Consider the following 26948-nt stretch of genomic DNA (forward strand, 5'->3'; position numbering starts at 1 on the left):
CATTTAAGAAGGCTGAGCTTTATGGCGACAATGGCAGACGTGCCAGCAGACCCAGGCAGTCATCGTGGTAGCGACCGCGGTGGGCTGTCAGAGAGAGAGCTGTGTGGCAGCATTGTGTGGTTAAAGCGGCTGCTCGCCCCATAATGGAACAGCTGTTTGGAGCGCGGTGCACCAGGGTGCTGGGGCACAGAGTAAATAGAGGGGAAGAGCAATGTAAACAGAGATGGGATGGCGGGAGTTAGCGGGAGAGGGGGTAAACACCCCCGAGAACTAGACGGAGGGGTTGTCGTCACAGGAATGAACAAACACCACAAAAGAGGAAGGTGTGGAAAGCAAGGGGTGAGTTTTGTGAAAGAACAAAATAATAATACTCTATTACAGCCTCGGGTCCTGTATAATTATCGACTAAATTGTTTTTTATTTTGATGGGAAAGATAATTACAAGAATTAGGACAAGAGTCACACCTGCTTCCTCGGAGACCAGTTCCAGTAATTCACTTTTGGAAAGGTAACACTATAGTCTATGGATTCATTACCAACTACACGTCTTAATTCCATTTGATTTTGGGCACAACTAATTAATGGAGTTCATAGCTGATCTCTGTTCCAGGAAGGCCAAAGGGCTTCCTTTATTATTTATGAGATATAGAGTGTAACCAGCTGTTCAGCACTTACAAATTGGATAGTATGAGAAGGCGCCTGACCCTTTTTATTACAGGCTGTAACTTTTCCTGCTGTTGTTGGGTCAGTAGAGTGCTGTGGACAGTGAGAGCACAACTGTGGCTGTTGGCACAGTAACGTCTTTGCAACACGACAAAATCAACACACACGCACACACACACACACACACACACACACACACACACACACACACACACACAGTTTTGATAGATCAAACTCAAGTTCAGGTAAGGAGCAACAAGTGACAACCAGGTGAACTACCTTAATTGTTTTTTATTTCACAGAATTTAGAAAAGATAAATAATTGATCTTTTTGATGCAGAGAACCATTAAAAAATTGCATCCATCTCATGATTGTGCAGCAGAGAGATTAAGGCCGGATACACACCTGAGAGAGTTTGAGACCATGTGCTCATTGAATCTCCTTTTTTCTAAGCTGTTTAAACTGGAAATGACCCAAATCTACTTTCCTCTGTAAATAGACGTATGAACCATTGACTTTATATAAAGATGGCCTATATGAAAGTCCCTCAAAAGTGAAGCCAAAGCATCTCTTTAACAACTGGCTGGCTGCAGAGGGTCACAAACCCCACCTCCTCCGAGTTGGTGGATGGGACATGGAGCAACCTAAAAAAGTCAAAGCACACATACAAAAATTGTCTAGAAAAATGTTTTTGTCATTTTAGGTAGTTCTTACCACATTGCTATTTGTTCAAGCGTTCATATTTCTGATAAGTTTGGTATATAATTAATTATTCAATGCTATTAAATCAGAGTGAAACATTGTTGACAGCTGAGACTGGCTCGTCCACAATATATTGGCTTCATTTGAATCTCAATACTCATCTTTATATTCAGGATGAATTTCTCCTTTTCTGGACATTTTCCATGATCATTCATTCAAAGACAAACATGTAATACTGTGAAAAGCTCTTTTAGCATAGCTGATACAGAATCTTTACAAGCCACTAATAATGAGCAAAGGAGAAATGGAATCGAGGTGGCTTGGCTGGATGTGGGCCACCGTACGCAGCACAAAGAGCCGTTGAGTGGACTGTGTGCTGCCGTGTGTGTGTGTCAGGAGAACGCATTAGTCCAGGATATCCTCACGAGGAAGTGTAGGTATTTGAAAACAGCAGGTGGTTCGGCATTCAGCGCACCCCCCAAAACCTTCCATTACGCATGTTGTAAACGTGCACGAGCTTTCAACTTTTGGAGGTTTCCAGCACGTGAAGCAAAACGACGGGATCTTGTTTACCACGGAAAATGTTTCAAACTTTCCTGTAATCATCGCTTTTTCATTTATTCAATCTTAAATAAATGTATGTAGGCATCAAAGATATTCTATGTTTTGCTTCACTGAGTAATGGAACTGCTTGAAAGCCTCTGCGTTCACTACAGTCCGGACGGTTGAGGTTGTTTTACAGTGACTGTAACTGCTTTATTATTGATAAGCTCAAAAAGGAACGATCAAGGCTTTAGCGTTCATGAAGAAGACGCAGTCAACATCTGAGTGATGTGTTTGTCGTGCTCTCTTCTCCCAGCACCCTGTTAAGACCCAGGACCTAACCTCAAGACCACTGCTGCGCACGCACACACACACACACACACCTACATGCACACCAGGCTGCCTGTCCCCCGTTCAACCCCCTCATAGCCAGGGGCCAGACAGGGTCAACCCGGGGGCGAGAAATTTATGAGGTGTAGATATTTGTGCAGCAAAGCATTCCTCCTGTTGACACTGTGCAACACAGCCTAGATGCTGAGCGAGCTGAACCAGAAAGGCACTGAAAAGTGAAGCAGACAGGCCGGTCCGTCAAGTAACACAATCCAGGTTGTCCACCAAATGAGGAGAGAAATAGACGACTCTGACACATTGACTTGTGTAGGTGATACAGATGCAGCATGGGCAGTTGACTTTCGAAAAATTGTCCCAAATAAATGCAACTTTGATTGTTTTTATCAGAGCCCTTATGAATCTTATCGCCTCTGCAAAGGAGGTTATATATTTTATCCCTGTCTGTTTGTTTGCTGGCTGGTTTGTGTGTTTCTTTGTTTGACTGCACAAAAAAAATAAATGTATTTCCATTAGCTTTGAGAGAAGCACCTATTCAAATTTTAATGCGGACACAAGGATTTTTGCATAGACTGATTCATGCATGGATCTTGATGAAAAAAACAGGCACATTTAGGGAACTGATATCACTAAGGGTGAGTTAAAAAAAAATGTTTTGAAGGGGACTGTTGGGCCTTGGTGGAGGTACGCACTCTGAGAGCCATTCTATTTAACTCTGGCAAAGAGCTTTAATGAAGGTTTGTTTGTTTGTTAGCAGAATTGAAGCAAAACAACTCAAATGATTCCCATGAAATTTTGTTCAGGGGTTTGCTTATTCTTTTTTGTTTTATAAATTTTAAAGCATTAAGAGATGAGGATGTTTTATTGCCATATTTGTTAATTTCTTAAAGAATTATTCATGGGCCATTTAGGGGACTGATATTTATGAGTGTGTTTTATTTGGTGCAGATCCAAATAAAAATCAGGATTTAGTGAATTTAAATGTGGGTGAATTTGGGCCTTGGCAGAGGTGTGCAGTCTACTGAGTGCCATTCTTATCCTGATTTGATGTTTTTAAGCAAACAGAAGTAATGAAGCAAATCCGCTGGAAACACAGAAACCTAAATTCCCCCCCACCCCCACACGCACACACTCATTAACTCTGTTCTCAGCTCCAGCGGTGAGGAGAGTCCGTCCTACCCGCATGCCGCTGATACAGGAAGGGCCCCGGCTCGGACACGGGGCAGTGGCCACAGTCAACACAAAAGGTTGTGGTGGTAAACAGCTCTGTTTGTGTTCGATGGGCTGCTGTTAGGGATGACTGATGTGCCCATTAGCCCCTGTCTAGGCATTAGGGGGAGGGGTGGCAGCGCTCTGGCTCAATGCAGGACAAAAAGACCCCTGGGCCTGCAGAGAAAGGTCACTGACCCACATTGTGTCTCCTTCGGGCTGAGCCAGTGGTTATTTCCCGTATTCAGGTTACAGAGATTGGCTTTGTCCAGGCAGATGAGCGTGTATGCAAATGAAACGATGCAGAAGAAGCTTATGGATAATGTAGTGGGATAGATGAATATACCTGCTGCTCCAGATAATGAATGGAGAGGGGTACATATTCTGCTCCCATTTTTAAACGACAAAAAATTCATCGTTCTCTATATTCGAGTCAAAATTAGACTGCAAGATTATTTAGTGTGATGTAGCATGCTTTTTGTTCCACTAGAGAGCGCCCTACTTTACATATACTCTCCATTCAAGAGATATGATATGTATACCTATCCCTTTATTTAGATGAGAAACAATAATCTAATTTGTATAAAATTGTACTCTTTTGTTGTGATATTTGATCATTAAATTCTTTATAAAAAATCTTGATCCTAAATGAATTATTATGTCCTTTGAGTTACACCACAAATACAAAAATTGCACTTTTCTATATCACGGACAAATCCCCCACTGAACGCTGACACAGTTGTTCAAGGACCTTGGGTGAAAATGTAGTTTAACTCAGCTTCTGGCTCCACCTCATGAGTTTCTACCACCCCAACAAAGAACCAATTCATTTTAAAAGAAAAATGGGCAAATGTATCATGAATCATGAAAATTTACATTTCTCACTGAATCAGTCAACATCATATTTTCAGAGCTTGGCAGTTAAAACCCGGCAGGCTTTATTTGATGCTGCGACAGATCCGGCTCTATTTGCTAAAGAACTCAAAGCTCACATAAACTTAGTTCAGCCAGAGACACTCACATCAAAAGATTTATCGCAACAAATAAAAGACTTTGGCGGAAAAAGGACTCGTGCTTATTGAATTTTGCTTAAATAAATCCAAGTAGCCTCAAAAAATTCAGAGGGGAGCATGTTAAAGCTCCCAAAGGGGTATAAATAACAGAGCCCCCCCTCCCCAACCACCACCCCACACTCACACACTCACACACACACACACACATATAAATGAGATATGTGATACACATAATGCATAGCGAGGCAAGTGCTGCTATCGTCACGTCGAGTAATTAGAAACTAGAACAGGTGCAGGCCGGGGGAGGGTTACGGGGGAAAAGGTGTGAGCTGGATATGTAGACCCCTTTAAGACTTGTTGACTCGACTGCTGCTGATTGTTTTAGTCGAAGGATCAGCTGACGTCGTGCGCACCTCGCTGTGAGCTTGTTGCTCCATTTATGTTCATAAACTTTCACAATTGCTGTTTTTCTACTTCCTTTTAAAAATGCACTGAAACCCACCTTATTCATTTTCAGGAATAAAGTGCTGCTGCTCGTCACGGACTGAAGACATTTGTCTCTTTTGTGTCCACATGTCCCATTTGAAGGACAAAAATCAATTCATCATGTTCATTTATATTCAGCTATTCCACTCTGAGGGGTCTCTCTGAAATATCTCACACTGTTTGTTTCTGTCACTTACAGTGAGGAGTGGCTTTCTAATGTCGACGCAACCACATTCATATCACACACACACATGCACACACATTGGTGAAGGTAGGGACATTTGTACTGCTTTGAAGATTTTGTTATTTGTGTTTTCATGCAGAGCAAAATTGTGCAAACTGATAAATTCAAGTTTTTAAAATAGGTGAAAAATGCTGAGTGTCACATTCATGTGTTGGTGGGAAACGGCAGATGGAGTCAGATGAAGGGGACAGAGCCAAAAATAATGGAATTAATTCACAGAGGATTGTGGATGAGAAGAATCCAGTGTTGCTTTATTTCTTTTCACTACATGGCCTCTACAAGACCAGTTTTATTTAAGAAATGCAAATGCGACATCACACCAATAAAAACAATGTCACATTCTCATAAAGCGCTCTTGGCATGAACAAACAGCAAAAATGACAATAAATAAAACGTTGGCCAACAAAAACAAATAAAACTTTGTGAACAAAGAATACTTAAGATTGCATAAACAAAACAAAAACAAAAAAAAAAACAGACAAAATGTACTTGGCACAAATTAAATAAACTTAAGGAATTTTTTAGATTGAGTGAACCAACTCTATGTCCATTGCTTTGTGAATCTGATTGTCCTTCACAGTTAGCATTTGAGTATGTGCGTGTACTGTACAAAATAGACAAAGATGGCTGATGAAACTAAAATATAAGAATTCCAACATTGTTGTCAGCACTCAACATCTTACTTTGTCAGTACCTTGACCTTCATAGTCACACTCCCGGCCTTTAGCTGCAATGTTTTGTACTAAACAAAACTGCAGGTACATGTGCAAGAAACCATTGTCACAATGCAAAGCCAATATATATGCAAGTATATGCAAGGACAAGTATTCTTAGTTACCAGTGATTTCTGATTTGAGTTCAGTACAGGTGCTTGACATGTTAAATTTAAATAAAGAAAATAAAGGTATTAAAGACACTTTGGTATTTTGTAAGTAATAATGTGCTGAACCAATGCATCCATGAGAGCAATGCAAAGGATCTAACCCATTTTCATGAAAAGACCCAGTCTTGTTCTAAATTGATTTGAGTGGACATTATTATAGTGATGCCAGGACACTCATCACACACAGATATTGTGTCATAAGGGTTCACACATATCATTACTCTTAAACCATTTTTGACCCGTGATTGCAGTCCATTGGGATCTGCCTCGTGACGATGACCAACTGAGAGGTACATAAATAATTTTTCTCTTGTTTTTCTCTCTCATTTGTTTTGTTTTTTAAAAGGATAACAAAAAATGCAAAGTTACAGAACACGTATACCAAAAAGCCACTTGACCTATTTTAAAACAGGATGACCCCTCTCTCTCAGAAAGTGTGTCTCGTCCCGTTGTAGACTAACTCCTTCTGTCTTTGTCTGTGCTCTGTCTGTCTCTGTCTCAGCAGGGCATATGCAGTGCAACACTAACATCTCCAATCTTGACTTCCCAAAGCAAAGGAAAAACAAGGTCATGTATTTCACACCCATATAAAAATAAATCAATCGCAAACATGGAAAGATACATCTCATATATATACAATAAACTCCTATATAAAATAGCTTTTATGTACATATAGACAACAGATAACAATACAATAACTGAACTGTACAATGTACACCTGAACAGTTAAGACAGGCGAGAGGTACTGAAGTGTATGGCTTGATTGGGAAAATTTCAAAAATATTTACAGACATCAACTTTACATCCTTTACATGTTTTCAACTTCCCTGGAATGAAGAGGTCTGGGAGGAGCCCCGTGCCTCACTTTCGTTTCCATTCCCTCAGGTAAGGCTACCTTTAAAGAATTGGTCCGCTGCGACTCTTCAGCCTCGTGGTATTTTGCACAGTCCATCGCAATCTCAGCTCTCCTTTGGTGACACATGATAGGAGCTGGAAGCATAAGTCCTAAAACCAGTTATGAAGCTGTCAATCACATGGGATCTATTAAAAAGAGATTAGTTCGACGATTGAAACGCCACTTATTGAATTTTGCGACGCCCAGGAAGACCCAGACATTCTACTATTCCTCTTGAAAGGATCAACCAGTTATGGACATCCCCTTAACAAAGATAGATGCCAGTAGACTCCAGTGTGTAACCTCAGACAGCCATGCATTGGTGTTGACATTTAGTCCATGGGACATCGAGGCATGCCCAAGGAACAATTTTGCGTCTTCCAGTGCTGAGCTGTCATATCGGTAAAGTCAGAGGAGTTCTTCAGTAGTGTCCTCATGGAGGCTCAACACAGGATGGAAACCCCTTCAGCAGTGACCAGCTGACCAGCCGTGGGGTCATACGTCCCAGCCAGGTAGTAGAGGTCTGGGGAGGGACTGTTCGGCTTCTGAATGCGAGTCAGACATTCATACTCCTCCCTGCTCACCACCTGGCACTTGTGAGAGATTGTCTGGACGTCGTTCTCGTCCTCATGACATGACTGGTACAGGGCGTGCTGGGTTATGAAAAGACAAGTTTAGTTTCAACATTACAACCAACAAAGAAAGAAAGTCATTTGAAATAAAAACATCTCTAAATGTGTAATCCTCCACGATTACTTACTTTGCCATCTCGATGCCTTTTGCCTAGCTTTGTCTCTTCCGGGTGGTAGAACCATTTGACTTTCACCACCATGCTGGAGGTCCAGGATTCCCAGAGGTTCTCAATTCGACCAATGTACGGGAGATTAGGGCGTCCAGCTGAGAGGAACACGGCACAGTCTCCCACTCTCACTGTGTCTCTGCCTCGTACAATGGCCTTGTAGAAAAGTTTCCTGGCCTTGCCCTTAAGACCTCGCCTCTGTGGAAAACCAGACACTTTAGCCGATGTTTGATGATGACAATTTATGATTATTATTGATATTTCTTGACTTCTATTGACTTAGTATAATACATTAACGGAAATCTTATTTGGTATGCAGTAGAACCAAGGATGTGCTATTCACCTGTGTAGGGTTTCCTGACCATTTCCACATTTGTCGGCCTGCTAGGCATGCAGACATTTTGGGCCTAGGAATAAACGAGTTGTCATCAGCGAGCATCCTCGGCTTCTTCATGAATTCTTTAGGTTTCGAGTTGGAGCTGCTGCATTCTTTCCTCTTCAACGACTTGCTGTTGGACATCTGGTCCGTCGTGCCACCTTTGGTATTGGAAACAGCAACAGCTTTGGCCACAAAGGATTGCTGATGTGACCTTGAAGACGTAGTGGGTTCAGACGGTTGCAGGAGCCGCCGGTGGGAAGACAGACAACTCTGCAGCATTAGAGTAGAACTTTCCTCATCCTCTGAGCTGTAGGACGAATCGTTGTCTGAGGAACAAAGGCTGGAGCTGGAGAGAGAGCCTGAAGAGGAGGAGCTAGAAGAACCAGAAGAGGAGGAGGAGACAGAGAGACGAGAGAGGAAACGGCCAGGTGTCCTAAGTCCTCCTGAGGCTGCAGCCAGTGCAGCCCTCCTCCTCCTCTCCTCCTCTTCTTCTTCTTCATCATCATCATCCAGATCAGAGTAGGAGCTGTTACAGTCTCGGTGGGAGCTGAAGCCCAAATCGCCATAGTCCCCCAGACGCAGAGAAGGGGAGGGCTTTCTTTGGTGTGTGGTTCCTTTCGCGAGAAGTTCGACCCTGGAGGCACCACCCTTTTTGTTGTCTTTAACCAGAAGGACTGGATGCGAGTAGGCCTCTGTCGTGGGCATACTACTCACACTGGAAGATCCACCTCGCAACAGTAGAGCCTTGCCGTTCTTTGTCTTTGGGGAGGTCACTCCTTCATGATCTAATTTGACAAGAAACTCTTGTCCAGACTTCCTACTCCTTGGGGACTCATCCTGTCTGCGCTTCTGGCCATACAGTCCACTTCTGGGGCCCAGAGATAAATCTGGACCTTGCCCTGAAGACTGAGTACAGAAGGAGGAGTAGCCATTTGCAATACTGCTAAATGAGTCCACCTCAAAGGAGCTGCTGCTAAAAAGGCCCTTGGATGGGACTGAAGCCATTGGTTGGGTTTGAGGCAAGGTAAACCGGTCATCCTCCTTCCCTCTCAGCACCTTCCTGGGAGCCCCATTGAGTTGAAAGAGATTGTCGGACGTCCTCTTTCTGGTGTTGGTTAATAAGGGCCAGCCCAGGAAAGGTGAAGGATTTTTATTGGCACTCTCAGCTTGTTGCTGCTGTTGTTTTTGTTTTTTCCCAGAACCCTTTGGTCTCCCTTAAATGAAGAAAACATATATAATATGTTTTAGCCACACAGTCCGATAAACAATATGTCCTACTGCTTCTTTATTATAGATATATATAGTTCATGCTGACAGTGTGAAGGCGATATATTGACTTTTCTCTTTTCACGCCACCCCAATTTATGTGATTGATAAAGACAGAAGATTATAAATAGTTCTTAATATCATGAATATGTCCAAAAAAACAACAAAAAAGACAAGTAAGCTACTTGGAATTAACACCTGTCTGACTAAGTGTGAATAAGCACAACCATTCAAATCGTAAGAAAATACAGCATCTTTCTACAAGAACATGTTTTTAAAAGATAAAGCATCAGATTAAATAGAAAGAATATTAAAGAAGAAACATTTCCATATGATGTGCAGCTATAAAACATTTATTAAAATGTTTCACTCAATGTAATTTGAATTTTATAATAAAATAATTGGTGCTCATTCTTACCTGGTCTTCTTTTGTGAACATTTAGTGTTTGACTACTTGTTAGAGTATTGATAGTGTTGAATCTGTCAGAGTGTCTGTCACTGATGGGGGCCTGCTCCAGACTGGAGCTTCTCTTGGTTGTTGTCCCACTGGGTATCAGCAGGGCAGGAGATGACTCCCCACCTAGAGAAGAAGGGGGTAGAATATCATTAGCACTTAGTTACAGGTGGACAATACATTGCAACATAAAAGGACAATTCCCAGACACAAAGAGAGGAAACACCCACAGTGAATCTGGTATCCTGGAGGCAGGAGGCGGATGTTTGGGACGGAAATCTTCCCTCGGTCTCCATCATCAAACTCTACCATCACCCCTCCTTGTTTCCCCTCATCAGATGAACCAACTGTAAGGAACAAATTTGCACTTAATGATGTGTAGGAAACAATGGTTTGTATATGCAGTAAGATATTAAGTTGAAGAAAAACCGAGATGGAAAAATCTGATGTCTCACCTCTGCGGACATTGCCAGGATATAAGCAGCGTGAGCGCTCGCTCCAGTAAGCACACACCCTGGTTCCTTCGCTGAGCAGAGCATCCGACTCTGGACGTATATCCAGGACCTGAAACCCAGACCAAAACATGATTAAGATTCATTACATGCTGCACACAAGCACACACAGACCGACACATACACATAAACACACACACACACAGATACACTGTGAGAGCAATGGAGCATTGTGCATGGGCAGCCACTGTGCCACGTTTCCAAGCGGCACTTATCTCATGCCAATGTGCCAGTCAGGGCTGAAAAGAACGGAAGCCATGATGCAGTAAATCCTGACTTGCTGAGTAATACTAAAGAGGGCCTGAATAGAGGGCTTGTGATTGCAGGTTGCCAGATCTTCCCTCCAACAATGCAGGCAGCCCCAGCATCCGCCACTCAGTGGGGGCTCTTTCAGGTTGCTTTCATTTACTGTTGCCATGGCAAGGGACCCTTTGACTGATGAGGTGTGGATGTGGCGGTAGAGGGTGGGAGGGACACACGGGCTTGTTAAAAGGGAGTTCAGTGAAAATAGGGGTATTGGTGTCATATAAATGGCTTTTGAGCTAATTTATAGACAAGAAGTATGGCATCATTAGAGCCAGCTGCTATCGGATGAGTGTTGAGATAAGACTGGAATCGCTTGAATGGTGTAGAACTTCCAGGGGAGAAAGTGATATAATATGAGCAAGGGTAAATCGATGGAAATAGACATAGATAAGCGTTCAAATAGTAAAAGGATGCTAGGCTAGAATTTGTGAAGGGGAGTATCTTTAATTGCAGGACAACACTAACCTGATGAATATTGATCTTGGAGACAGTTAAATGTTATTATAAGTCTTAGCCGATAGAGATTAAAATAATAATAAGGAATTGGACTTCTTTTATGATTTTGTTCGAAAGATCAAAATAAAAGTAATAGGAATTTTATTTGAATCTAATGCGCCAGGGACAAAGTGTTAATCTAAAAAGTATTAGCATTTAAATGTGCGTACATTATGTCCTGAGTGTTTCATTCTGTTTTAATTAAAAAAACATTATGGGTATGGCTATTGAGTGCTCAGGACTTCCAGTGAAAATGTTTGCTAGTTATAACCCTTCAAAAAAGAAGCAAACGGCTCAGGTCAACACATGCTGCACTTAACCATAATAACAGACATTTCAGCCGGTTCTAAAATATGTGTACAGTTGCAGAAATTACTATTCATGTGATCACAAGACACTGTTATCTTGCTCTCATTTGTAAGTCCAGTCATGCCAGTTAAACTCTGCTCTTCTCTTCCAGGGTCCTCATGTCCGTACAATCCACTGTGTGCAAACACAACGAGACATTTCCATAGTTAGACAAGATGTGGGTAAGGAGGACTCTGTGTTCGGAGACCATAGTCCACAGAGACTGAGTCAAAACAAAAAGAGACGACAAAAGTCACTTAAACATTAACTCTACCTTCTGGATGCAAAGCACACCAGGAAGTGCAGGTTAATTCAATGTGAATGAATACCAGCCAAGAATGTGCTGTGGGTTCTATGATGTATAATTATGTCTCATTATATGGATGACTGTAATTGTATCTTAATAAGAAACTGAAATGGGATTACAAATACAAATGATCTCATCCAAAGGGAAAAACGTGCTACAGCGCACAATAAAGAGAGCACCGTTGTTGTAATATATATACATATATGTGTGTGTGTGTGTGTATGTGTGTATATATATGTTTTTTCAGTCTTTAAATTACTTTGGCCAGTAGTGATGTAAAGCTCACACCATCTCCCATTAAAACTCCAAAACCTGAACGCATCCAGGTGTTTGCGGCATTATTCCACCCAAAGCTATTTACAGACACTCACACACATAAACGTAAAGAGGATTGTGAGTCAGTGATCCTGAGAGAGAGTCGAAGGACGTTGAAAGAGAGAAAGCAAAGGAAGTGACAGAGCCGCGCAGAAAGGCTGGAAGGAAACGGAGGAATGCAAAAAGGGGTGAGAAGGACGCTCAAGAGAAATAGAAGAGTTGCGCGACCGAGAAGACCAAACAAGCGCTAGCTCTCTCTGTAACAAAGACTGTTTCAGTGCAGCGGGGGTGAACTCACAGCTTCCTGTAGCAGTTGCTCCAGCGAATAGATTCTTGGGCGGTTTCCTCTTTCACCATCGATAACAATGCTGAAGCTAAAGAAAAAGCACAGATAAGAAAATAAGAGATGAGGTTATTTCCAGATGCTTGTTTTTATACTTGCTTGATCCCATGTCAAAGGTTACTCCCACTCTGCTTTTGTAAGAGCATCCCTTCGCTGATTGAGCCAGAGGAGCTGAATTGATAACCAGAGCTATGTATGAGGCGATGTGGGGTTTCTTATGTAAGGAAGACACAGGCTAAAAATTTGGATACTAGAGAAAACTTCTAGTCCTCTCATTTCTTGATTGTAAAGACTAATACATCTAATTTGCATGAGTTCTTATGATTTGTTGCAGTCTAGAAGGGTGTATTTGCATTAGTTGGTTCACGTCATTGTAGCAGAATGAACACTGAAAAAGGAACAAACATTTCACTGTAATTTGAAAGAGGGAAGTAATCTAGAGCTGCTTTCAGAGGTGAACTGAAGTCTGGAAATTTTCCTGAAATTGTCCGTAGCGGCAGAATGTGAGAACCAAACTGACTGAATCACTTGATTTGAGCACTTTCTAGAACTTTTCCTTCCAGTCTCCTGGTAAAATGTCTGGACACTGTCAGCATGAGCCAATGTGAGAATAGAGAGGACATTTTTTGTGAAAGCATCTGACCCACTCAATCTCCTGCTGCATTACTCATGCATGAAAAGTCTGGAAAATGTCCTGATCCAATTTTCCGGACACAAGTTCATGTCTGAAAACAGCTATAATCTTAAATAGCTTTTTAATTAACTACATGGACATGTGAAAACCATTGCTAATGTGCATACATGTCTGGGAGCTCCAGAGTGTGGATCCGGGCGGCGTAGAGAAGCTCATCCTCCTTGGAGATCAGCACCTTCAGTCCATCGGTTAAGAGCTCTTTGGTCAGGACACAGTTAGGAACTGCATGAAGAAAAGCAAACGTGACGATTAATATTTCAAAATCACTGACGTTATCTGTTGCCGGGAACACTATTGCAAGAAATGCAGTGTACTGTCTTACGTTCAGGGCTTTTGTTGAATGAACAGCTGCGGTCTTCCTCCTCTTCTGAGAAGCTGCTGCCATCCATCTGAAAGCCCTCGTCTGCCGCAAAGCTCTCCAGAAGCCGACTCACCGCTCGTCCCTTTGGCTGCAGAATGGAACAGACGGAACGGACAGAAGAAGAGATGGATGTGTGGATGGATTAAAAAAAAAAAGTTAAGATAGAAAGTGTGATGAAAGATAGGAGAAACTGTTTAGCGTGCAACTCAAAGTAGCAGCTATCCACAGGGGACTTCACGGCGCCTGTATCATGTCCAATCTGTAGCCATTTTAATCCAAAAATGTTTTTCACTCTTGTCACAGTAGAAGGTGTGAGACCCCCACTCCCACCTCTTTCCCACAGCTCTTCTCCCAGCCTCTCCTCCCATAGGTTGGGCTGTGTGCAATGTGCAAATCACTATTAATAGTTCTACAGTCCAATTCGTCAGGGTGACAGAGAGATATCGCCAGATTTGTTCAGAGAATGTATGACAGGTCACATTTTCATACGTTTGGATTCAGTTTGGCAGTTTCTATGTGCCTGGTTCCTAAGTGAAGGCTGAACCAAACACAGCCCACAGCCATGAATGTCCAGAACTGGCCGACAGCATTGAGTTGCTGATGAGGCCATTGGTCAGTTACAGGCGGCCAAGTGTTGGGAGTTTCCCCATTGGCTGTTGCTATTGAAACTGAATAGCACACACAGTTTCTATTACGTTATCAGGGGGCATTTACTTTGCCAACTTGGCGAATTTGTGGCTGATTTACCAGCTTTTTCACACCCCCTTAGTAACTTTTTGTCAGAAAAGCGCCCCAGAGACAAACTAATGACTTCCTGGACGAATGTCAGCTTCTTTCCGTAGACGACAGTCGCCAGTATCGCCCCGTTAAACGAGAAGCTCTCTCCTCTCTCCGTCTACTATTCCGTTGCAGAGGAGTTGAGAAGCAGGTTTTTAACCAGGTGGAGACTGTGAGACAAAAGCTAGTTTTCTCAAATGCAACCCCGGACTTTTCTTGGTTTTACACTAAGGAGCTGTTTGTGTGAAACGCAAATGACTGAATCAGGTGAACGAGACTTTAAAACAGATTTGACTTTGCCCGCTCCTCGAGTACAACGTCAATGTAATGTGAATTCTTACTAATGAATGGCTGTATTCACGAGTCCTCGGCTAACAACGAGCAGACGACCAGTATGTCTCCTCTATGTGCGAAAACACATCTCACGTGGGCCGTCTCTGGTTATGTGCTGCATTTTTGAAAGGGCAACTATGCCGCAATGTCCACATGGGATTCAAGACATTTTACAGTTCAGATAAAATAGAGCATGGGCAACGCATACCCTGAGTGTGTGCTGTATTCAAACCCATCAGGGAATGCTAACTTATAAATCAAATAAACCTTAAATGGCATTTCATAATGACATCATCAAAACGTATGCATCGTAGGTTTATGCAGCTGCTCTCATTCTGTATATCAAAATGTCTATCAAATGGTTTGTTGCTAACCTTATTGATGGCCCCTCTCAAGCTGGTGCTCTTGCGAGTCGCCCTCTTTAGCCTCTCACTGGTGGTGGGGAAGGTGGCCAGTCCCATGCTCCTCCTGTAGCGTTTGCCTCTGGTCCCCAGGCCGCCCCACCGAGGCTCCTTAGACCGAGATCCACTCGGCCTTCTGACGCCTTCAAGCCGGTGATCTTCACGCCGGCTTTTGACCGCAGGGGCCAGGCCCATCCTACAGGGGGGCTTCTCCCTGACTTTGACCAGTCCCTCCGCTCCAGACAGACACTGGGAGGCTGTGCGGTTCAATTAGAGAAACAGACTCAGACCAAGCCAGGAGGAGAAACACAAAACAGATGCTCTACCCTGAATGTGAGGGGCAGTTTTGTTGACTCATAAATCAGTTTCAAAGTGCGGCCTTACCATAAAGCTCCTGTCTCTGCTTTTTGTTCCTGGCTTTCTGATTGGCCTCCAGCTTTACAATGGACGAGGGACTCGGGCCTGTCATGGAGGAGCTGGAAATGACGTCTCTGGGGGGTAGGGCTCTGTAGTCTTGACCTTCATCAGTATCATAACTGCCTTCCTCTTCGTCGTCATCTAATGGAGACGGAAAAAAACAATACAGCACAGAGATGCTACTATTAGGTGCGTTTTATGAACCCACTTGGCTTATCAGATCCAGCTCTCGAAGTCATTACCCACCAGTGAAGTTCTTTAACTTCCTCTCCATCATTCCACAGGCACTTCATTAGCATATAAGTAAATAGTTTAACTGTTCATTGAAATGATCTATGAGGTGCTTTGCCTCCGTGGTATTTCCTGGTGTGAACCCACATGCTACAGTGTGCTGGGGAGTGTAGGAGCGAGCGAGTGTGTGTGTGCGTGAGTGTGTGTGTGTGAGTGTGTGTCACTGCACTTTCTCAAGCAGCTCTTTGGCGCAGTCAGCTAGTCTCCAGGGCTGTCAGAGCCTCTCACAGGCGAGTGTCCACAGCTGTGGCTGCACATCTAACCCAGATCAGCCAACGAGGCCGTTCGCCGAGGTGTCAAATGTCCATGCACGCCCGTCTCTGTTACCAGACGTTCATCAACACCTTTTCACTCACCTCTCATTGCTTTTAAAGGTGATTTACAAATTAACAATAGCATGCTGGACATAAAGTGGCAGTGCAGGACACCTGATTCAATGTGTCAGCGATACTCTGGTTAAACACACACTTGGAACAAGTTGTGTGTGCTTCAGGCTCTGCGATCATCACCCAGGCCAAAGAGGTTTGGTTTGTTTGTTGGTTGATTTGTAATTTTGTCTATACGCCAGATTAAAGGTTCAGTGTGTAAGATTTAGGTGATAGGGATCTATTGGCAGAAATCTAAATCAATATAAACAGTTATCCTTGTGATGTTTTCACTAGTGTGTAATTATCTAAATTGTACATTTGTTGTTTTCTTTACCCTTGAATGGGCCCGTATGATTTAAATACTTAAAATTTAGACCGGGAGCAGGTCCTGTCTACAGAAGCCACCATGTTGTTTTACTGTATTCCAAACTGGACCTTTCGAGTTTTATAACAACTGAAGGCTTCCACAGGTTCTCTTTCAGACAGATTTGGACGGGTGAGGTGAGGGGTATTCAGCTGCAACATGCAACTTCACCACTAGATGTCACTAAATTCTACACACTGAACCTTTAAATAGAAACAACTGAACAGATTAACATTAAATTGAATGGTAGTAGGCTGTTTTCACAGGGAATAATTTATGAATCCTAATGAAAAGAAATCTGGCATATTTAGGAGACTTATATCTATGAGTGTGTGAAATTTGGTGCATTAAGGGGAGTGTTGGGCCTTGGAGGAGGACTGAGCTCTACTGAGTGTCGACCTTCATAGGTGGCTTTTCAGTCATTCATGCAACGCTTTCATAGAACAGAGAATAGGAAGTCCCCAGTTGACCTGATTCATCGGTCTATAGATGCTTTCAGACATTCACTGAACTCTGCAGTTCCTCAATATTTTGTGTGAACGCAAATGTTCAAGTATGAGCCTTTGCGGTTTTCTGCAGACTTTCTCTGCCTGGCCCCCTAGTTGATAGTCAGTATAAATTCAGGAGACTTTGATGTGAGAAAACAGCAGGGGATCCCCCACTGAATTCACTGCAAGCAAGTGTGTGTGTGTGTGTGGGTGTGTAGAGGGGTGGGGTTGATGACGTTCTAAAATGCAACAGATGCAAAAATGAAAAGAACCCCAAAAGAAAACATTAATACACCATACAGTAGGGGTCAAGGCCAGAAAACATGCCCAGGTCTCTGTTGCTTTGAGGACATGGCTTACCACTGAGCGATGGGTTGCCAGTTTCATTACCTGTCAGTGTAGAAACAAGTCTCTGTATTCACTGCCTCACCTTGATCAGAGGAGTCACTCTCTGCAGGGGAGCTCTCTCCCGCTGCCATGGCGTCCTGTCTCTGGCCACGGACAATCCTGGATCTGGAGGAGGAGGAGGAGCCCTGTGTAAGGCTGGTCGATCCCTTTTTACGTCCATGTCGCACCTGCCCAGTCCAGCTCTCCTGGGGGCTGCTGTCCGCACTGGCTCCTGAGAAAGTTTGCGAAAACAAATCACAGTTCAAATGTGAGGCAAGGAATATTGTTTGGACATTCAGAATTCAATAATTGAACAAAGCAGCGTGGGGGCGGAAAAATCTTTATTTCTACCTGTGTCACTTTGTCCCCCTGACTCTCGCCGGGATTCCACCTTGCTTGTGCCCTGGCTTCTGTGTCCGTGCTTGGGGTTAGAGTTGCAGGGCGAAACCTCCTTGTCCGTGGAGCCGGTCCCTGAGAGGTTCTTCTTACCCTGGGCTCTCTGTTTGAGCTGAGCCACATCACTGGCCAGCTTGGAGCTGAGCACGCTGTGAAGACTGCTTTTTCTGCAGCCCTGCGCTTTTATCTGCTGCAACAGAGAGAGAGATGAGAGAGCCCGAGACGGCCCGGTTACACTCCCGGTCACAGCAGCTGCAAAAGCATCAGGACGTCAGAGGGAGAGAGGACTCTCATTTGCTCCCACACAGAAAAAGAAAAAGGAACGGCAGAAGCCTCAATGAAATAGAGATATTAATATGGAGAGCAGAGGATTTGACTCCTGGGGGTAGCACCTAATTAGAAATGGTGTGCAACAAAAGAGTGTATATCAAACACAAAGAAACAAAGACGGCCTTCTTTCATTTCAGGTTGCACAGAGGACAAGAGGGAGGAGGACAAGGGGACTCTAACCTGTGAGCTGCTAAGTCGCTCAAAGCCTCGACTGGACAGCCTCTTCTTCCTTCTCTGGCTGTCTCCTCCCGCTCCGAGGTCCTCAGGCGACAGCGCAAGCCCCGCCCCCATGGACCTGCCAGTCAAAACCAGGGAGATGCATTCATTAGAGAAAAAATGGTGGCGGTTTTGCAAGAAGAAAGAGGGGCTGGAACATCACAGGGGAAAACAGAGTTGAGTCACCTCTCTGTGGGATCTGATAACTCTCCTTTCTCTGTCTGATGAACACAATGACAAAAAGGAAGGGAAAAAAAAGAAAGGAGAGCCCAGTGTCTGAGCCACACACTTGAAAAATTGGGATCTAACAAGGACCCTGGGATTGTCTGAGGGCAGTGTGGCATAATGAGCCTTAACGCCACATCTAGGGAGTGTCCTCGCGGCCTGTGAGGCGCCGCAGAGCTTTGAAAGATACACTGAACGGTTGGAGGGCATTGCGTTTGTTTGCGGCTCCATTGTTCTCAGCGAAACAAATCCGTGGCTCTCCAGTTGCATTTTCACATCACCGTGGCACACTCTTTCCCCTACGCTGAGCAGCATCACAGGCCGGGCCACTCCAAATACCCCCTCGAATGTCCCCCTGGAAGCGTGCCCACCCACAGACCACACCGACGTGAGCCCGGCCACGCTCAAACAAAAGATGAACTTCCCCTCTCTCCCGGTGAGCGAGCAGCCTCGGCATGTCACAGAGTAAGCAGTGTTTTTAAATGTAAAATGCTAAATAGATTTGTATTTATATAGCGTTTTTCTAGTCTGATGATGACCACTCAAAGCGCTTTACAGTACAGTTTCACATTCACCCATTCACACACACACATTCATACAGTGCAGCACTTTGTTATTCTATGGGGGGCCATTCAGGGTTCAGCATCTTGCCCAATAGTCCAGGCAAAGTAGCCCATTTTGGAGCCAAAAATAGAAGTAATTGTAAAAGAATTTTTTTCAGCATAGATTATTTCTATGAGGTGTCCAGAACAACATACTTAAAGTCCTAAGAAATCCTAGTTGAGGAAATATGTTTAATTCTCATCAATGTGTGCCAATAAGGCCAGGCAACAATATACCCCAAAAAGGTTATTTTTTTCGTTTACTCCTATCAAAATGAAACTTTACACAATGAAATTATCATTATCAGTAACATTTTTTGTATTACAAGTTTCTTTGAAAATTAATTTTAATATGCAAGTGAGCTATACACTCATCGAATATGCCCAAAATACACCCAGCTCATGTGCTTGTCAAATTCATTTCAAAAGAAACTTGTAATACAAAAAAAGTTACTTTTCATAAATACTTTTACTATGTAAAGTTTTATTGTGGTAAGAGTAAAGGAAAAAATTAAGCCTATTTGGGTGTATTTGGGGCATAGTCGATTAGTGTATAGCTCATTTGCATATTCAAATTCATTTGACTTCATTTGACATTCTTGGGACTTTTAGTATGTTGTTCTGGACACCTCATAGAAATGATCTATGCTGAAAAAAATTCTTTTACAATTAGTCGGTCGGAAAACGCTACTTTGCCTGGACTACAAGGACACTTCGGCATGCAGATGGTTCAGACTGGGGATCGAACCGCCGACCTTCAGGTTGGAGGACGACCACTCTACCCCTCAGCCACAGCCACCTCTGTGTTAAAAGTACTTTTAGTACTTGGCATAGTTCAAGTGATAAAAATAGTGAAATAAATCTCAGACAGCTGTTAATTAAGGACACTTTATCATTTTTTTTTTTTATTAAACTAGTTATCTAGAGTATTCCTGTTAACATGGGCTTTCCTAAACTATAACTGTATCAGTGGGAGGCTGCAGTTAAAATGTATTGAACAATGTGACAAAGATAAATAAAGCATATCCCGAATTTTCATGTCGCGTCTTTGTTTTTGCACATATTTCTGTGACTGCACATTGAGCAGGGATCAAATATGTGGAGGCTTCCCTGTCGCGTTCAGCGCAGAAACACAACCCGTTGGCCTTGATCGTGTGTGAATCTGATAATGGGACTGTGTGTGTGCGCGTGTGTGTGTGTGTGTGTGTGTGTGTGTGTGTGTGTGTGTGTGTCAGTGCACGTCTGTAACAGAACGTGAGGAGAATGAAGGTGATGGTCCGGGAGTCGGACTGTCTGCCCGTTGACTGACAGCGGAGCGACACGCGGGCGGCGGTGGAGTGTGAGTCGTCCCTGTGAGGCAGATCCCGCCACGGCTTGCCTCGCGCTGCTGACAAACACAATGTGACAGAGTCCCACCCCCACTGTTGGGGGGGGGTTGGGGGGTTGGTGGGGCTGAGCGTACAGTGACTAATTAAACAGAATTGATTAGCGGGGTTTGCTGGCAAGCAGAAGTTCTCCGCAGCCCCCCCACCACCACCCCCCTCCCCAATCAAAGTAGCACCACAAAGGACCCGAGTGCTCTACCCAGAGGGCATAACAGAGGCACGCACGAAAAAAACAAACAATGCCGGGGATAAATGCTCATAAGCGCACAGCTGCATCCATACCGAATTGTACAGATGCATTCTAGTGGCAGAAAACTTGGACTACTGGCAGAGAAGCGGTCTCTGGTTCGATGCTGGTTCGACTCCACGGTTCGTCTCCTCGGAGTTTCGGCGGAAACTTGCCTGGATGGTGTAACGAACCCGGACCCGTCCAAAGTTCAAAAGGACTCTTCTCCCTACCCCGTCTAGTGCCCCTGAGCAAGGCACCTTACTCCCCCAACATCTGCTCCCCGGGCGCCGTACCTGGCAGCCCACTGCTCTGCTCTGCAGTGTGTCCTGCACCAGATGGGTGAAATGCAGAGGACTAATTTCCCCAATGCATGAGTGTGTCTTTGCATGTTTGTGCATGTGTGTGGGATTAATAAAGTGTATCTTCTTCTTCTTCTTCTTCTTCATAGAATGCACAGGCAGGGAGGCACGGATCCATCGCTGGCTCCGGCTCTGCCACACGCACTCCCTGTGGCTCCAGCTTAATAAGCGAAGGAACGAGATTGGCCGGGGCTCTTACCCACTGACCCACTGCCCTCCATCATAGCACCCAGGCATCAGCGTCTTGTAGTGCCATGAGTGGCAGGTGCAGTACACGTTTTTTTACATAACCCTGCCATGTAACGCACCGTGGGGCTAATCAGTCCCCAGTCTGCTCGCCTGTTCCCGGCTCAGAAGTGTCATGTCATTCTCTGCAGCGTCACACACACACACACGTATCCGCAGACACTAAAAGGGAGAACAGCCTGGATCCCTTGAAAAGTAAAGTGCCTGAGCTGTGGCTCAAATTTTAAACACAATAGAGAGTCACACACTGCGGTTTACTGTACAACACCCCTCCACCGCACTCCGCTGCAGGGCCCGTTACCCTTTCATTGGAGTGTCATTGTCACCCAGCATCAGCGTCCCCACTCCGATCAGTGCTGGCCTGGCACGGGGGCAGGGGTGCACGGGCGGAAGGAGAGTGGAGGTGACATTGCAGGAGGGGGCAGCTGGGAACGCTACGGACCGTTGCCCAGAAACCACAGTGAGAAACGGCAGAGAGGGAGGAGAAGATGGAGGGAGCGAGAATGCTGCGAGGTGACATTTGGTGCTCTAAGCCTTTCCAAACCCTGACGACAAGGCTAATTGAAGCCTGACAGCGAACCTTTATCCCCGAGGCCTGTTTGGTTTATCAGACGCCGTGCCACACACAAACAGGGCCTGATCCCCCTGTTTTGACTAAAGCTGACACTTGAACTTTTAAAAATGTCACCGGCATATTTTGAAATAAAGTAGGGTTCTTGTTTCTTGCATATCCCTCAGTCTTCTCCCCTATTCTTCTTCTCCTGTTCTTCTCACCGTGTTCCGCTAACTGCTTTATTATTTTTTTTTCTTCTTTCACACACACACATGTTGCACGAAAGCTCGAAATGTCAGCTCGAGTGCCTGGACTGTCGGAGCGTCACACTATCCCTTGGACTCCCGGTGACCCCGTGGGGCCGTAATGGCAGTGGTGTGTCACATTCCTGCTGCTGGGACAGATTACAGGAGAATTCACAGTACTCTAATTACATCCTCTGCCTGTCATCTCCCTGCAGCCAGCCAGCCCCCCCCTCCCACCTTCCAACACTGCCCAGCTAAGCTCGACATGCACCGAAGTCAGGCCACCGTGGTTTGCAGCTTGCCGGGTTGAAACCTCATCCGAGTCCTGGGTATGTATCGTTTACATATCACACATACACCAAATATCCTTTGACTCCCACACACACACGCAACTGACAGCAATCACGCACCAATAAACATCAGCGTTGAATTAATCAGAAGTGGACTTCCTTAAAGGGACTCTTACCTTTGTTGCATTTGAGAATTACAGCACATTCAAATCATCCCGCCTTCCTCCAATGCCCCACCCCCTCGTTCCCATCAGCTGTGTTTTTTTGAAGAAACTTTATTTACAAGCAGACTTACAAGCCACTGCCTCCGCGCACGCACGTGAGTTTTTGTTTACCAAAGCAATGGATCCGGATTCAGAAGCACCGGTAAGTTATATACATTGATGACCCGGGCCCGGAACATCTGTTTCCATGCAGCAAACAGACAGGTCTGTCGGCCAATAAGGTCCTTCGGTCCGAAGAATTTTATTGGTTGAAGTTTTCACTAAATATTATGAGAGTGAAATAATTGTTTGTTTTTACTCCTGGTGGGTCTGTCTCGCATTTTAGAGTGTCATTACCTTATTAATACCAATTTAACCTTATCCAAAAAAAGTGTCAAAATGCAACAAAGGTAAGAGTCCCTTTAAGTGGTTCAGCTGTATTCTCCTGTTTCCTGTTTATGCCAGTGAGAGGCCGTCCCTGTATGCCAGTGGCACAGAGCGGCTTATCAGCAGAGACCGACCGACCGACCGACACTCACTTGACTTTTCTTTGGCCCTCCGATGAGGACGCTGGACCTGAGGTGAGGGTGGGTTTCCGCTTCCTCGGCCGCCCCGGTCCTCGTCTCGCGGGGCTGCGAGGGGTTTCCTCCTTCCTGCTCGCACATGCAAGATGGAGAGGTCAGAGAGAGGAACTCCTGAGATTCATTATATATTGACACACTGTTATCGTGAAGGGTGGAAATGAGCCTGAGGTGGAGGGGGGGGGGTAAGGTCCCACTCACTGGTGATCGTGCTTCCTCTGAAGTTTGGCCAGCTCCTTCTGCTTCTCTTTGTAGCGACGCTGTAGCTCAGCCAACTTCACACGCATCGCAAGCTCAGGACCATCCATTGTTTCCATGCTGCCTTTGGCCGGGCAAACCTGAAGTAGATAGATAGATAGATAGATGGATACTTTATTAATCCCGAGGAAAATTTAGAACATCCGGTAGCTTATACAGTTAACACTTACACACCTCACTGACATACATACATACATAAATCACATACAGAGAATATATATACAGTAGGGCTGGGCAAGTTAACTCGTTTCAATGGAGTTAACTCGAGTTAACTCAAGTGAGTTAACTCGATTCATTATTTTATCTCGCATTCACTCAGGTTTGATTATTTATTGTTTTATTGTGAAAGTCAGGCTTTTATTTTGTGAAAGTCTGTTGCTGACTGCTGCAGAACAGGAAAAAAGAAAATAATTGGCGGATAAACAATCGAGTTAACTCATCACTTGAGTTAACTCGATTAAAACGAGTTAACTTGCCCAGCCCTAATATACAGATACAGGAATGGGATGCAATGATGTGATTGTGTCAGTGTCCAGTAGGGAAGTGTTCTTGTGCTGCTGGGAGTGGAAAGTACAATAAAAATATATATATCTATATATAAAACAACAAAAATATATACATATATAAATATATAAATATATAAGAATATGAAGTGGTAAAGTCCGTGCATGGGGTAAAGCCAGTAAAGGGATGGACAGTGGGTTGGTATATAATAATGAGATTAGAGGAGAAGAGTAGAGAGTAGAGAAGGGGAGTACACATCGGTAGTAGTTATTTTTAGCATTAAAAAACGACATTTCGAAAGATTGCATTCTTTACTTTAACAGTGGACGCCGTAGCTGCAGACTTACTGGTTCGTTGCGCGGCGTCCAGCTGCACTTCCGACGCAAGTTGAGGATCTTGCGGGCGGGGAAGTGTGGCCCTGAACCCGCAGCGCTGTCTTCCTGGGAGCCCATCTCCAGTGCACGGGCCGTGGCCAGGGTGGCAAGGCTCTGGAGGTCAAACATCAGAAACTCATCGTCTGTAGATGGGAGGGAAAAAACATGGATTTAGTTCACATTTATGCTCGATTTAGATACACTAAAAACTTAAATTTGTCAAAAGACACTCATGGCAAAATATATGTGAGAGGGTGTTTGTGCATGCTAGTGCTGCGTGTGCACATTAAATGTCAAATCTTGCATATGTAGTTCCTGATTTCAGCAGAGACCGAGGTGTGTTGTGAATAAATTGGGAGGGACAGACGTTGAGGGACATTATGTATATCCAGACAGCATGGGTTACTGCATTATCGTGGAGCTGGAGAAATGTGACACCGTCTTATGTCTTTACATGAATTCAACAAAAATACTGATTCTCCTTCCTCAGTCCTTGTTTTGGTAAAGACTGCTGCTGCGGCATGTTCCACTTCTCCGAGCTGCCGACAGCATTGCATCACAGAGACAACATCACAGACTCTGGAATCAGTGGATGATACCTTTCTTTTTGTTTTTAAAGCAGCCTCTATTGGGAGCAGTTAAATGCATTAGGATGCTGTGGTAAACACAAAACATCCTTTTGCATGGATAAAAAAAAACAAAAAACACATTGCGCTTTGAAAACAAGGAAGCTTTTAAAGGCACTTTAAAACAATGGGGTCTAATTAGCCAGGCAATGCCCCAGGGTGCTGAAAAACATCGACTGCTTTTGTGATTATACGCTAACTTTCAGTAACATGTTCGGGAGAGTGGAATGCCTACCGGTGTGTTTCCTTTTTTTTCCCCTTTTTCTTTTCGTTTAAGTGCGTATTTGCGGTTGCGTGTGTGTTTTATGTGTGTTTGGGCCGTGCGTGCGTGTGCGTGTGCTCGTGCGCACGTGTGGATCACGCAGCGGCAGGATGGAGAGACAGAGAGAACAGCTCCCTGAGGAAAGCTGGAAGGGAGAGAGAGAGCGAATGAGAACGGGGGAGGTGTGCACCCCTCGCCTGCCGTTCAGCCCTGTCCTCCTGCTTCTCCTCCCTCTCCTGAGGCCTCGGCATCGTTAGAACAGCCTTTTAGGAAAATAAAAGTGCCTTTAACACACCAAAGACGAGGAACGGCAAGCAGGCATCTAGACGGCTTCTCTGGGGACGTGTTAGAATCCACCAGAGGCTCTTTAGACCAGCAGGAAGAGAGGAGAAACTGGGAGGGAACTGCAGAGCTACCGAGGCTAGGCCTGGGGGGGGGGGGGGAGTGGGACTTTGTCACAGAGGATGCAAAAGGAAAAGGAGTGTAAACTCTGAGAAAGAAAGAAGAAGCATTCTGCCGAGAAGTGTGTGTTCCTGGGTGCATCCTAATGTGTTTAGGTAATGGAGGACCAACTGTCCCTCACCCTGGCTTTTCCCACAGGCGCGCTTCCGCTGCTGCAGCTCCAGGTCTGCCAGCTCGCTCAGGAGCTCCATACCCTGGTGGGGGTTGGGCGGCGATGGAGCGACTGATGGGGTGCTGAAGGGATACAAGGGGAACGGAGGAACGTCTGTGCAGAAGGCAGCAGCAATCAGCAGCTCCAGACTCCAGTAACACGGCACGAGAGGTTTTGGGGGCGCAGCGACAGTTGCCTGGCTCGGGCTCGGAGAGGAAGCTGAGGCTGGGGAGAGACACACAAGTTCCACCGAGGCGTCATCAGCGGTCGTCTGGTTCTCGCCCTGCTGCTCACTGTCCTTAGCCCCCTCAGGGGCCGGGGACAGCGGCTCAGCGGCTGCAGGGGTAGCTGGGTCAAGCTCAATGATGGTGGGCAGCTCGGGCTCCTGCTCTCCAGGCATGTTGACCTTTTGAGCCGGCTCCACCTGGGCCCCCTCCACCAGCGCCCCATCATCGTCTTCCTCTTCCAAGGTGATGACAGACTCTGGCCTTTCCGACTCCTCTGTCGACAGGGGGACCGGACAGGAAGCAGCCTCGCACACTGGGCTCTCAGCAGGGGGGCAAACCAGCACCTCCTTCTCAGAAGGTCTCTGCTCCTCCGCCTCCTCCTCTCCAGGCACATAGTTGGCTGCTACCTCCGCCTCCTCCCTCTGCTCCAGAACTGGATCAACCACCGTTCCCGCCTCTTCCTGCTCCACTTCCTCGGCCGGGATTGGCTCTGAAAGAGGCCTGACCACCGCTTGGCAGTCTAGCTCCTCCCCCAGCCTGGAGAGAGACTCAGGAGCATGCTCAGCAGGCTCCACTTGGACTGCTTCCAGGTCGGCTGGCTCAGCCAGTCCAACATCCTGAGGGGAAGGTCCGCTCCTATAGCCCATGGCAACAGCAGGGTAGGTGTATCCTGGAGGCAAGTCTGTGAAGAGAAAGAAAAATAGAGAATCATTAATGTTGGCGAGTGGATTCTGATGAAACCTGCCACAAAAATATTACATAATACGATTAAGATACATTTATTTGTCCCAAACACATGCACAAGCACACTCATGCAAGGAGGGAAATTTAA

The 26948-nt window shown here is 45.0% G+C and overlaps 1 protein-coding gene across 1 annotated transcript in view; it reads right to left on the bottom strand.

Annotated features, from left to right (window-relative positions):
- Nucleotides 1-5432: 5432 nt before the first annotated feature.
- The window catches only part of LOC133023177 (BAH and coiled-coil domain-containing protein 1), a 75841-nt gene continuing 54325 nt past the window's right edge, over nucleotides 5433-26948 (bottom strand). Inside the window, exons 11-28 of the mRNA XM_061090141.1 lie at nucleotides 25860-26798; nucleotides 24362-24531; nucleotides 23454-23590; nucleotides 23211-23324; nucleotides 18299-18413; nucleotides 17744-17978; nucleotides 17436-17624; nucleotides 15462-15635; nucleotides 15051-15334; nucleotides 13528-13654; nucleotides 13313-13427; nucleotides 12467-12542; nucleotides 10341-10449; nucleotides 10116-10232; nucleotides 9850-10011; nucleotides 8130-9379; nucleotides 7748-7984; nucleotides 5433-7640 (exon numbers count right to left, since the gene is read on the bottom strand). Of these exons, the coding sequence (XP_060946124.1) occupies nucleotides 7431-7640; nucleotides 7748-7984; nucleotides 8130-9379; nucleotides 9850-10011; nucleotides 10116-10232; nucleotides 10341-10449; nucleotides 12467-12542; nucleotides 13313-13427; nucleotides 13528-13654; nucleotides 15051-15334; nucleotides 15462-15635; nucleotides 17436-17624; nucleotides 17744-17978; nucleotides 18299-18413; nucleotides 23211-23324; nucleotides 23454-23590; nucleotides 24362-24531; nucleotides 25860-26798 (4760 nt within the window). The 3' untranslated portion in view covers nucleotides 5433-7430. The remainder of the gene's footprint in view (nucleotides 7641-7747; nucleotides 7985-8129; nucleotides 9380-9849; nucleotides 10012-10115; nucleotides 10233-10340; nucleotides 10450-12466; nucleotides 12543-13312; nucleotides 13428-13527; nucleotides 13655-15050; nucleotides 15335-15461; nucleotides 15636-17435; nucleotides 17625-17743; nucleotides 17979-18298; nucleotides 18414-23210; nucleotides 23325-23453; nucleotides 23591-24361; nucleotides 24532-25859; nucleotides 26799-26948) is intronic.

This window comes from Limanda limanda, chromosome 17 (genome assembly GCF_963576545.1).
Source record: "Limanda limanda chromosome 17, fLimLim1.1, whole genome shotgun sequence".
Classification (NCBI taxonomy): domain Eukaryota; kingdom Metazoa; phylum Chordata; class Actinopteri; order Pleuronectiformes; family Pleuronectidae; genus Limanda; species Limanda limanda.